Genomic DNA, 13,761 nt, shown 5'->3' on the forward strand with positions numbered 1-13,761 from the left:
ACAGAGCTAAACGTATATAACTAAGAGCTAAACGTGTATAACTAAACAAAATCTGTGGGAGGCAAGAACATGTGTTTCTAATGTCTTCTTACAAATATTCACAAGAAACAACAGTTTCATTCCACACACACACTGTATCTTCTACACAACAAGTAGAGCTTCCTGCTCAGAGAACTAATTTTCTTAATGGTTTGTGCTTACTTAGGATCTCTAAAGACTTTCATGTTTTCCAGACTGTTCTGCATGTCCATGTGTAACATATGTAGGCTAGTGAACATTATCCTCATTGTGCTTGCCCTTTTCTTCTCTGTTCTCCTTTTCTGCAAATTCTACTTTCATGAAGTCAAAGATGTACAAAAACATACATTAACCTCATGAAAAAAAAATAGTGGAAATTAACACACTTCAAAATAAGTATTATCAAACAAGGTCATACTATCTATAGGTCCATATTTATTGAATTAGTAAACAATTCTTAGGAAAGGCTTGGTAAATTTCCAACAATAAATATTCATATTACCAGTGTATAAGAAGTTTCTCATGACCAATGGAATGTGCACAGAAGAAATTAAAACATTTTTCTAACCTAATTTTGATTTAAAGCATATAGTAAAGTGGCTAAAAGCACAGGCTTTGGGTCAGAGAGACCTCCATTGAACTTCCAGCTACCCTAAAGCACTCAAAAAAATGTGCCAATGTCCCCAAGAAATCAATGTCACAATCCTTTAAACAATTATTTTGACAATTTATGCATGCACAGAAATATCACAGTGAATCTTATTAATCTGGACAATTAGTATGTGTTCATAATAAAAAATAAATTGTTCCCTTTAGCATTAACTTTGAAGATAATTTAGGTCTTTCTAATTATACAGGAAAACAGACTAAAAATAATGGTTTAAAAGTACTTCCTATAACAAAAACTCAGATGGGGAAAATCCTAGGGACCATTTACTAATTAGAGGACCCTCCCTGCAACTTTATCAATAAAGAAACCCAGGCTTAGGAAGGTTATGTGACTTCTCCTAGGTCAGATAATGAACAAACAAAGGGCAGAATCTTAGAATTTAAGCCTCCCCATACTTCGTCACATCACAGGAGTCTGACTAAAACCTAAAAAACCTGTGAAGAGGTTAAGGTTCATTAAAGAGGCAAAAAAACTCCCAGTAATTTACCTGTTAATTACAGTGCATTTAACTGGAGCATGTTCTTGTTCTTCAACTGCCTCCTCCCACCCATCCCTAATACTCATGCCTCTTAAGGCACACCTATTAATGAAATCAAAGGGATAAAGATCAGAAGAGCTACATTTTATTTTTTAAACTGGACCTCTAATTATCATTATCTTACTGATGCTTAATTAAGAGAAAATGGTCAGTATTCCCAGAGAACAAAAATACAATTGATCATCCCAGAATTTTTTTAGAAGAGCAATGCAATGTGACAATGAGGAACACGGGGTCTGGATTTGAAGGGTTGATGTTATGTGAGACAAGTTATTAGCATCCACTCCCCTGGTACCTCAGTTTCCTTAACTGAAAAAAAATGGGACCTGCATATCTTGATTGAAGTTGTATGATGATTAAATGGATAATTTCAAAAGAACCCCTGGCATAGTTCCCAGGCACATACTTAATGCTCCACAAAGCTGGTGCTATTTGGATGACCACAGTGATTTGCTACTCTCTTCCAAACCAGAGAGTATATTTCACTGTCTTCTAACATGTTCAGGAAAGCAATCTGAACCCTCCTCCTTCTGCTATCAAAGGTTAATATGAATATTTCCCCTTAAGATAACTATGCTATTCCTTCTTTTTTTCTCCTTTCTTAGATGACAGTATTAAATTATGTTCTAGGAAGAAAAAAATCAAATACCATGATTATTTGCTTATTTAAAAAAATAATTGCAAGGGCACCATAAGTGTTTATTAGTAAATGAAAATTTAAGTTAAGTAGATTCATTTTCTATATGTTTATTCCTGCCCTGAAAGTCAATAAAATGAATTAAATAGTTTTATTTGACTTTTAAATTACCTTAAACATACACTGAAATTCAACATATATGAAATGCATAAAAACTGATAACTTCAGGATTAGTTTGATGCTGGCCTTTGGAAAATTCCCAAATGCCTAATTTAAAATAATCCCTTAAATAGTCTTATAATTTATTCATCCAGAATATATCTACATCAATGTAACTTTTTTTTTTAATTTTAACTTTTGTTTCTTAATTTTCTCTTTTTAAAACTGTAAAATTATTGTACAGGTAACAGTTTCTGCAGGACAAAAGACAATGGTTTTCATTTATTTAAAGACCAGATAAAAGAATTCTCTCTTGCTCTACATGTTGAAATGGTTTCTAGACCTAAATTACCTCTCTCTCCTGAAGTTCTGAAGAGGCTCAAACATCTGTCAAGTCAATTTTTGAAGCTCTATATTACAGAAGGTTAATTTAACCAAGAGAAAAATGACACAAGCCCCAGCATTTCAATCTTAAAAAACTCTCAACTTGGTTACTTCATAACCAAGTGGTATTATCTCTAATGGCCAAGGCATTCTCCAGTAACAATTTAGGTGCCCTGGGAGTCTTATTAACTCTTTCAGGCCATTAAGGTACCATTAAGAGCACTAGGGCCTGGAACCTAGTTACAGTGTATTAAATGGTCTCTGTGCTCTCCGAGTGTTAAATGAGCCTGCCACAGTGACCAATTTTCTCAGAGAGTATAAGGAATTTGGTTTCAAATGTTATTTTGACTTTTTAAAGATTTTCACAGAGTCTATTCCAGTTTCAGAAGGTAAAACATGAATAATACAATATTAATGTTAAAATTACAGAAATACAGTCAGAAACAAGTTTTTACTAATTGAAATATGCTCTCAGATACAATGGCTAGTTTTAATTCAGTTATGCTCAAGTTAAACACCATATATTTTAAAACAGGACAGTTCTACCAAAGTCTGCACATATCACACACGTTCATTAGGATCAAAGAAGTTATTTCATCATACACCCATACACACATACACACAAAATGAAAAAATTCTGACACTTTTTTTAAGAATCACAACTTAAATGTGTCAATATTAATACTGTTTAAGAAAAACCATACACACACACACATATAAAAAAGGATACATTATGTATAAACTGGATTTCTTAACTTGCCATAGAAGAAAAATTTATACTAGCCATGCCAAATAATAGTTTCTTTTTTAAGGGTACTATAAATATTTAAAATTTCTAAATAGCAATAAAATATATAGAAAAATTTTCTAAATTACTATATTATACACATGCTCAGAAAATGATAGAATTTTTTAAAAAAGCTTCCAGATGGCTACCCTTCCTCCATTTTTTTTTTTTTTTGAGAGAGAGAGAGAGAGAGAGAGAATTTTTTAAAATATTTATTTTTTAGTTTTCGGTGGACACAACATCTTTATTTTATTTTTATGTGGTGCTGAGGATCGAACCCAGGGCCTCACACATGCTACGCAAACACTCTATACCACTGAGCCACAACCCCAGCACCCCCTACCTCCATTTTTAATTTTTCCTTTTATTTATCTGTCTACCAAAAATGCCATGAATGACAAGTGTTTTAACTCATAATCTTCTGTACAATTTTTCTGTAAAAACTTTTGGAAAATGTACACCACCAACATGAAAAAGAAAGATTAAAAAAAAAAAAAAAAAAAAGGACAGAATCTAAGAGGGAGTAGAAGTCACCCAGGAAAGCAATGGAAAGAAACCCCAAGATAATTACCCAGCAGATTCAGAAGAGTCTGTCCAAATTTGATGATTTAACAGATGGTATGATAATCTTTATGACTAATATTTACAGAATGATGCTATAAATGATGTTAGTTTTTAATTTTCATATTCAACCATGAAACACAACATGAAAAACAGTTATACTTAAAGAGCATAACTTGAACATTATAAATTCATTTTTTTTCTTATTGTACTGGGGATTAAACCTTAGGCCTCATACGTGCTAGGCAAGCATTCTACCACTGAGCTAGATCCCCAAACATTATAACTCTTGACACGTAGAAAAAGAAGTACAGCTGAGAGAAGTTGGGTCATAAGGGGCAGAGAAGAAAACTACATCTTTCTAGTCATTTCTGAAGTTTTATATTATATAAGGTAGTTGATTTAACCATGAGAAAAATATACAAATGAAATCTCAATGTCCTAAGTTCTATACTGCAAAAATCAAGAGTTACTGTTTGTGGTCACTGAACAATAAATACAGCTTGAAGTATAATACTTAGAATTACTAGGATAATAGAGGAAATATGATAACACAATTGAGAAATGTTCAAGAAGTTAAATTCCATGTCTTTTCATAGTAGCAACTAGAGTCAATAAAAAAAAATACATGAAAAAATGGGGGGAAAGGAAAATATATGGATTAAGAAATAGAGGTATAAACACACTGTTTACAAAATAGAAGCAAACACTCAAAAGAACTATGAACATATGGAGAAAAAAGAAGATGAAGTAGGAGATAGGAAGAAAGGAGAGAAGAAAGAAAAAGAGGGAAGAAGGAAGAGAATGAGAGGGAATAAGAGACAGAGAGGACCTTTTCTATAAGGGTAATCAGAATATATTTGCTTAGTGAAAAATATCATGTGTCTGCCTACATCTTTTGCTCTCTCTTTATGATACTATTCAGACAAAAAACATATTGAATTGCCCTTTACATTCCATGAAAAGAGAATAAAACACCAAATATATAACTCCCAAATACATAAACTGTATTTTATCTGAGTCCTAAGAATTCCAATGACATTAAGTTCTAAGAATATCAATGACATACTCATTTATTTCATTTTCTGACAAGTTTTAGACTTACCATGAAACTTTGAAGCTTCAGGATCATTCGCATTGATAGCAATTAATTTCCAATCTGTTTCACCTTCATCAATAAGAGCCAAAATTCCAAGGATCTTCACATGAATAACCTCTCCAGGAGATAGAACCTTCAAATGGAAAAGAAACTCAACATTTACAAAACTTTGGAGAATTTATCCATATCAGAAAAAGCATAGGAAATATTAAAAGCACTATAGACTGAAATTTAAAAAAAAATTTCAATAACTAAAAATAACGTAAAAACCATCATATAGCCTATCTTGTAAAGTCCTAAAAGTTAGAACTATGTATCTCAAAACTTTCACTTCCACCCATGATGGAATTATGTGTTAAAAACAAAACAAACCTGTCCTCTCAGAAAACTGGACAAAATATACAAAATCACTCCTTCTCAGACACTGAGCAACAGGCAGTGCAGGACTGTGACCCCAGAGTGAAGTAAACAAACCAGAAGAGGCCTGTGGCTGCCCTGGTTTTCTGCTCAACACACTCTTCAGACCGTGTGTGTGTGTGTGTGTGTGTGTGTGTGTGTGTATAAATAAACCAAGGAAGATGAGTCTGCTGGAATTTGTGGGGCACAGTACTGGAGATGACAATGACCTTCAGAAATCAGAGGGAATCCTTTGAGACAGCTGTAATACTACCTGTGTATGAAGGAGTTGAGACTCCATGAGACCAATAACTTCCAGAGAACTATATAAGCAGGAGTTCAATGCCCAAGAAAAATGTGTTCAGCATGAGCAACATTCACTAGGGGGGTCCAGAGGCAAGCTTTAATGATAGAGCTAAACTAGCTCTCCAGTAAAGGTTACTCTAGACCTGACCTAAGAAAGTTGGGTTTTGTTTTTTTCTAAATACCCAGAAACAATCAAAATGGTCCATAAGCAAACCACCTGCCAAAACAAATATTCTTTAAAGACAAACAAAATCCATTCAATAACATAACAGTCAAAACAGCCAAAATTCTGCCTATGATTAGGAAAAAGTAAGAACTAAACAGGGGGGAAAAAAATCACCTGACAGAAATCAATCAAGACGTGACAAATGATGCAATTGTCAAACAGAAACTTTAAAACAACTGTTGTAAAAATGCTCATGGAGTCAAAGAAAAATATGAAAATGTGAAGGTGAGGAATGGAAAATATAAAAAAAAGGCAAACTCTACCTTAGAGCAGAAAAAAATGTATTATCTGAAATGAAAAATCCTCTAGATGTGTTTAACAACAAACAAACATTATAAAAGGAGAAAGTTAAAAGGTGTGGGAACAGAAACTTTCCAAAGTGAAGCTCAAGGACAAAAAGGCTAAGAAGAAATTAATTATGTCAATGACCTGCGGGACAACATCAAGCATACTCCCTTATGTATAATTGGAATCCTAGAATAAGAAAGAAGCAGAAAAATATTTGAAGAAAAATGTCCAAAAAGCCCCCCAAATTGGTATAAAGTACAAACGTACAAGAGTGGGAAAGCACCAAAAACAACAATCCCTCCCACAACAACAAATAACCAAACCAAAACTAAGAAAAGCACTTAATAATCAAATTGCTCAAGACCAGTGACACAGAATAAACATTATAGGATGGGGAAGATTATATATAAGGGTATCAAAAATTCTAAAAACGCTACCAATCTAGAATGCCTGGGATCAAAGAGATTTTGCAAAGGGCCAAAAGGAATCTTTCTGAAGTGATGGATTTGTTCTATATTTTGACTAGAAGAAGTAGGTTATGTGAATGTTTCATTTGTCCAAAGTCACTAATTTTATACCTATAGTGGGTACATTTTACTGAATATAAATTATTATTATTGGTACCAGGGATTGAATTCAGGGGCACCCAACCTCGGAGCCACAACCCCAACCCTTTTTATTTTGTTTTTATTTTAAGACAGGGTCTCACTAAGTTGCTAAGGCTGGCTTTGAGCTTGTGATTCTCCTGCCTCAGCTTCCTGATCCTCTGGGATTACAGCTGTGGCTACTGTGCTTGGCTACATTATGTATTGATAAAGTTTAATAATAAAAAATGTAAACAAAAAATATAAGATCTCTTATATATGAAGAGCTATTAAAAATTACTAAAAAAATCATCACCAAAGACTCAATGAAAAATGTGAAACCATGAAGGCAATTCACAGATAAAAAATGAAAAGCAACCTTTAATGGTATAAAGAGATACTCAAAACTTCCTAAGAACATTTAAGCACTTGGAAATGCCATAGACACATTGGAGCCAGAGAGGTTCATGCCAGAGGAGGGTGGGTCAAAGTCAGTTTGGTTAGGCATAACAACCTGAGTTCTGGGAAGCTTATTTAAAAAAAAAAAAAAAAAAAAAAAGGCTGAGCTAGGCAGGTGAAGAACTGAATACACAGCTCTACAACCTAGTACAGAGACAGCTGGTGTAGTTACTACCTCCACACCCAGAGACATTCAGAGGTCATTGCAGTCAAAGCTTGAATGTTTACTATATATTTACTCCCTATATCTGGCAGAGTCCAAAACTGAAAGGCCCAGTAAGAAATCTCTCCATCTCAAATATCTTGGTAAGAAGTATTTAGACTCTTTACTATTAATTGTTAATTTTTTAAATTTAGTTTTAATTAGTTATACATGACAGTAGAATGTACTTTGATACATCATATATAATGGAGTATAATTTCTCATTCTTCTGCTTGTACATGATGTAGAATCACACCAGTTTTATAGTTATATTATGTAAACAGGGTAGTACTTAAATGTTTTCAGGAGGGTTTGAGGGAATACCTCGATTGTCTATAGCCCCTTGGCTAAAGCTCCCTGGTAAGGAAGGCAAATTGAGTGGTCTGCAGGAATCATTGCTTTTCTTTGGCTAACAATACATACTTTTCCCTGCCCTTCTCTGGTGCTGCTGAGATGGCTCTGAAAGTTCTGTGAAGATTTTTGGCACTTGATTTCACTCTATCTAAAGCAGATTAAACTGTGCCAGATTGTGGTAGGTATCTGTAATTCTAGACTTCCATCAGCTTGCTGGAAAAAAAAAAAAAAAAAGAGATGCTCAAGTTCACTCGTAATACAACCACCTTTAGGTTTGAACCAATATTCCCACTTAGTGTTCCTAGAGTTCTCACACAATATGAAGCTGCCTCCTCCCATCCATATTTTGCTTTCTCAATTTTGGAGGGACTTTCTATGTCTGTGTCTGCTACATTATGAAGGAAAGAATGAGAAATTGAAATAAAACCTGTGATTTCATTCTACCAACAAGCCCAGAAATTGTGGAAATTACATTGCACAGTTGAGTGTGTTCTTGTTCTATTACCAAGAAAATCTATAGGTAAATGAGAATCAAAGAAAAACAAGGAGTAAAGTCAGAGAAAGGAGGAGATGAGAGAAACAAAGCAGCCTGTGTTCACAAAGCAATAACCCTCCTGTTGTTCTGAGAAGAAATGAAGTTCTCTGTACAAGTAAAACTCATTCCCTAATGCTACCCAGAAAGATTCACATGATAGTCAATATTTAAGTTGAAAAGGGGTTAAATAACGTAATTTTACTAAGCACACAATTAATTTTAAAAAATCAAAACAAATCACTTTATATAAGTAAAATCATAATTCATATATTTTGAAAATATGGCATGAAGGAAGTAGACAATTTAAACCTGTTACTCACTTGATGCTGAAATTTAGGTTATTTATACATATTAAAATTTAAGATATCTACTAGGCCCACAAACTCACACTAAATAAAATATAAACTCATATACATACATCATCACATAATCTGAACATGGCTCCAGCTGCTTGGGAGGGAAAGTGTACTCAAAATCCTTTTAAATTGTTTCATAATACCTTTTTTTTTTTTTCAACCACATTAATCAACTACTAGTGAAAAGCAAAACATTAAAATGAATAACAAAAATTATTAATGTTAAAGATATAAACAACACTTTTTATGAGATATTTTTAAAATATTTTATATAAAAAAAAACTTAAACAGCAAGATGTGGAAGCAGATGTTCCATGTGCTTAAGAAAATCATTTTGGCCAGGTGAAGTGGCTCACACCTGTAATCTCAGTGGCTCAGGAGGATGAGGCAGGAGGATCACGAGTTCAAAGCCAGCCTCAGCAACTATGGAGGTACTAAGCAATGTGGCAAAAACCTGTCTCTAAATAAAATATAAAAAAAGGGCTGAGAATGTGGCTCAGTGGTAAAGCATCCCTGGAAGAAGAAAGTTATTTCAGTGACTCCCTCGCGTTGCCAATGCCTGCATTTTTTCTATATCCTTTTTTTTTTTTTTAAGAGAGAGAGAGAGAGAGAGACAGAATTTTTTAATATTTATTTTTTAGTTTTTCGGTGGACACAACATCTTTATTTTTATTTTTATGTGGTGCTGAGGATCAAACCCAAGCCCGCACATGCCAGGCGAGCGCGTTAGCACTTGAGCCAGATGACCCTCCCAGTAGTTTATGGTGGTTGATAACATGTTGGGAAACCAATGTAGTTCGTACTCCCCTCATGGCTTAAACCAGTCAGTTCAAACGAATCCCCCTCTTGTACTAACCAATCACCCTTACCCAACTTGATCCCACTAGTCAATGTGCTAATCACATTTTAGAGTTGTTTTTTATTATTTTCCCGAGGTGTGTGATGATTTGCTAAGAGATGCTATGATGTATGTGAGGTCCCTGCCTTCCCCAAAGAGTGTATAAAACTGCTGCAAACCCTGGGCTGGGGCCTCTCAGCGTCACCAGTTGCTGTGTGGCGCGGAGGACCGAGCTAGCTTGCAATAAACACCTCTTTGCTGCTTACATCGATCTTGGTCTCTGGTGGTCTTTTGGGGGTCCCAAATTCGAGCATAACAATTTAGGAGATTTACATACTCTAGGCCAGGAGAATATCATAAGACAGAATACATGTGAGCTTCAATAAGTGGCGTCAACACTGTGTGCATTGTCTCTTACCTCTGTATCCTCTTTTTCCCAGCACCACTGATCTGCCCTGGGAACAGAGTGTCAGAGTAGGTTCTCCAACAGGGCATGATTGTGGCAAAAGGAAGGAGAAGAGATGGGAAGTCACAGACTATTCATACTATGGATACAGAGCTGATTTGGATCTACATTAGGGAGGATCATCCAGATGAGGGTAGTGAAATCCAAAGAAGGAAAAGGGAAAAGAGCAAAGGCAGAAAAGGAAGTGATCATTTACCAAACATGGTGATATGGGCACTAAACCGTTCCCTCTATGTATATAATTTTATTTCACATCACAAAACAGTACTGTGCAGGGTAGATTGCCCCACCTTAGAAATGAGGACACTGAAACTTACAACAGTTGTAATTTTTGCCTGAAATCAGAGCCAGGGAATAAAAGACCTGCAATTCACATAAAACCGAGCCAAAACTTCTGCTTTTTCCAGTCTGTGGTAAGAGAATGCAGACCAGTCCTTGCCTGAGGGTAAAGGAGGTTGGAGATGGAGAGATTACAAAGGAATGGAAAACATTTGGGGTGATGAAAATGTTCCTTTTCTTGATTTGGTAATCATTTTACATATACTTATGCGGAGTCATCAATCTGTACACATTAAATATGTAGTCAACATAATTTATTATATGCCAATTATACCTCAATAATTTTATTTATAAATGTACCATTTATAAATAAATATAAATAAATTTATGTATAAATAAATTTATAAATAGTATACTTATAAATTTATTAATAAAACTTTATAAATAAAACTTTTATAAATAAAACTTTAAAAAATACTTGTATTACTTTCCTGGATAAAATAATTATCCAGGGCTGGGGTTGTGGCTCAGTGACAGAGCACTTGCCTAGCATGTGCGAGGCCCTGGGTTCGATCCTCAGTACCACATAAAAATGAATAAACAAAATAAAGGTATTGTGTACAACTACAACTAAAAATTAAATGTTTAAAATAACAATAATAATAGTAATAATAATTATCCACATTTGCTTCACATAATATAAGACGTGTAAACTTGTTTTAAGTAAAAGTTATTCACAGTACCATTCATGCCCACTAGAATGACAATCATCAAAAACAAAAAAAGGAAACAAACAAAAAAGTCTCCAGAAAATAAGAAATTTGCTAAGGATGTAGAGAAACTGGAACGCTCTTGGAAACCTGGTTGGTGACTGCTTAACAAGTTAAACTTACTACCATATGAACTGACAATTCTATTCCTAGGGAGGTAGGTATTCAAACAAAAACTTTATAAATGAATGTTCATAGGAAGCAGTATTAATAATAGCCAAAAGGTGGAAATAAGCCAAGTGTCCATCAACTCATAAATGGATGAATAAAATAGAAAAATATTCCATGAATATTATTCAGTCATAAAAAGGAGTGACATGCTAACATGTGCTATAATATGAATGACTCTCAAAAGCTCACTAAGTGAAAAAAGACAGACATAAAAGGTTCCATATTATATGGTTTCATTTATATGAAATATCCAGAATAGGTAAATCAGTAGAGCAGATTAGTAGTTGTGAGGCCATGTGGGAGTGGGAAAAAGGAATGGCAATGACTGCTACTGGGTTTCCTTCTAGGGTCATGAAAATGTTTGGGACTAGACAGAGGTGATTGGTTGTACAACACTGAATTAAATGCCACTTCATTTATTTCACCCATTCAAATGATTAACTTCCTGTTATGAGTTTTATATCAATTAAAATTTTTAATCCCAAATTAAATTTTAATGGAGGTAGTTCTTAATAGTTGTCATATTTTCATAAATGAGCAACTGACATCCCTTAGGTCTCCCTCCCTACAGACTGTTAATCATCACTTTATTGTGTATAACTACAAATTTGTTGGCAAAGGTATGTTAAAAAAAAGCTTGCCCTTCAAGTACACCTAAAAAGAGAGGAAACCTCTGGAATTTAATGTGCTGTCTGAGAAGCATTTAGAGACAAAGTTGACAACTGGATCTCAGGCTGACAGCTTCATTTTCACACTGGGAGAGCAGCTCAGTGAACTTCCTCTGCCTACTTTATCATGTGACATGCCAAAGAGAAATGTATACTTTCACCCAAAATCATGAACATTAAATGCTTATAGAGACCTGCGACCGACCAGCGGAGCAGGCCCAGCGTCCTGCCAGCGTGGTAGACACATCGCCCCAATTGGAGGAGGTGTGGAGCAGAGCCTCATCCCACGCCTGCAAGGTGGGACCTGCGACCGACCGGCGGGGCAGGCCCAGCGGCCTGCCGGCGTGGTAGACACATCACCCCAATTGGAGGAGGTACGGAGCAGAGCTGCCTCCCACGCCTGCAAGGTGGGACCTGCGACCGACCGGCGGAGCAGGCCCAGCAGCCCACCGGCGTGGTAGACACATCGCCCCAATTGGAGGAGGGGTGGAGCAGAACCACCTCCCGCAACTGAAAGGTGGGCAGACCTGTGACCGACTGGTGGAGCAGGCCCAGCGGCCCGCTGGCGTGGTAGACACATCGCCCCAATTGGAGGAGTGGCGGAGCAGAGCCGCCGCCTGTGCTTGCAAGGTAGGCAGACCTGTGACCAACTGGTGGAGCAGGCCCAGCGGCCTGCCGGAGTGGTAGACAAATCGCCCCAATTGGAAGAAGGTCCCAGCTGCCGCCCACAAGATAGGCAGACCCTGCGTCCCGGAGAAGGGGCCCGGCGGCACGTTGGCCTAGTAAAAAGATCACGCCAATTGGAGGAGGGTCACAGCCGCCGCCTGCGCCTGCAAGGTAGGCAGACCTCCAACCTGGAGAACAGGCCCAGCGGCCTGCCAGCGTAGTAAACAGATCATCACTATTGGGGGAGGGGCCCAGCCGTTGCCCGTTGCCTGCAAGGTAGTCAGACCACGCGACCTGGAGAAGGGGCCCAGCAGCCCGCCGGCGAGATAGACAGATCACCCCAATTGGAGGAGGAGCACAGCCGCTGCCCACCCCTGCAAGGGAGACTTTGCAACTATACAAGAGCAATATAAATATATAGGGGGAAAATTCAATAACACAACAGTCTCACCAAGCAGAAAGAAACGCAGGCACTATGAAAAGACAAGGAAAGAAAGGACCACAAGCAATGCAGGTCAACTCAACCTTAGAAGAGGTAATAGCTGCAGCAGATGGAATGTCAGAGAAAAAATTCAGGATTTACATGCTTCAGATGATCTGGAGTCTCAAGGAAGACATTAGACAGCAAAATCAGACAATGAAAGATCACTTCGACAAAGAGTTACATAAACAAATCCAAGAAGCAAAAGATCAACTACATAGGGAGATAGAGGTTATAAAAAACAAACAAACAGAAATCCTAGAAATGCAGGAAGCAATAAACCAACTTAAAAACTCAAATGAGAATACTACCAGCAGAGTAGAACACTTAGAAGATAGAACATCAGACAATGAAGACAAAGTATTTCAACTTGAAAAGAACATAGACAGCTCAGCAAGACTGTTAAGAAACCATGAGCAGAACATCCAAGAAATTTGGGATAACATAAAGAGACCAAACTTAAGAGTTATTGGGATACAGGAAGGTATAGAGGTCCAAACCAAAGGAATGAGCAATCTGTTCAACGAAATAATACGAGAAAACTTCCCAGACTTGAAAAATGAGACAGAATCCCAAATCCTAGATGCCTACAGGACGCCAAATGTGCAAAATCATAAGAGGTCCACACCTAGACACATTATAATGAAGATGCCCAACATATAGAATAAGGAGAGAATTCTAAAACCTTCAAGAGAAAGGAAGCAGATTACATTTAGGGGTAAAACAATCAGGATAACAGCTGATCATTCAACACAGACTCTGAAAGCTAGAAGATCCTGGAACAACATATTTCAAACGCTGAAAGAAAATGGGTTCCAACCAAGAATTGTGTATCCAGCGAAATTAAGCTTCAGGATGGAAGA

The 13,761-nt window shown here is 36.5% G+C and overlaps 1 protein-coding gene across 1 annotated transcript in view; it reads right to left on the reverse strand.

The window, feature by feature from the left end:
* Ppa2 (inorganic pyrophosphatase 2) overlaps nt 1–13,761 on the reverse strand; it is a 110,787-nt gene that overhangs the window by 25,873 nt on the left and 71,153 nt on the right. The window contains exon 8 of the mRNA XM_048813862.1: nt 4,860–4,986. Coding sequence (XP_048669819.1) covers nt 4,860–4,986 — 127 coding nt within the window. The remainder of the gene's footprint in view (nt 1–4,859; nt 4,987–13,761) is intronic.

This window comes from Marmota marmota, unplaced genomic scaffold (genome assembly GCF_001458135.2).
Source record: "Marmota marmota marmota unplaced genomic scaffold, marMar, whole genome shotgun sequence".
In the NCBI taxonomy this organism is placed as follows: Eukaryota; Metazoa; Chordata; class Mammalia; order Rodentia; family Sciuridae; genus Marmota; species Marmota marmota.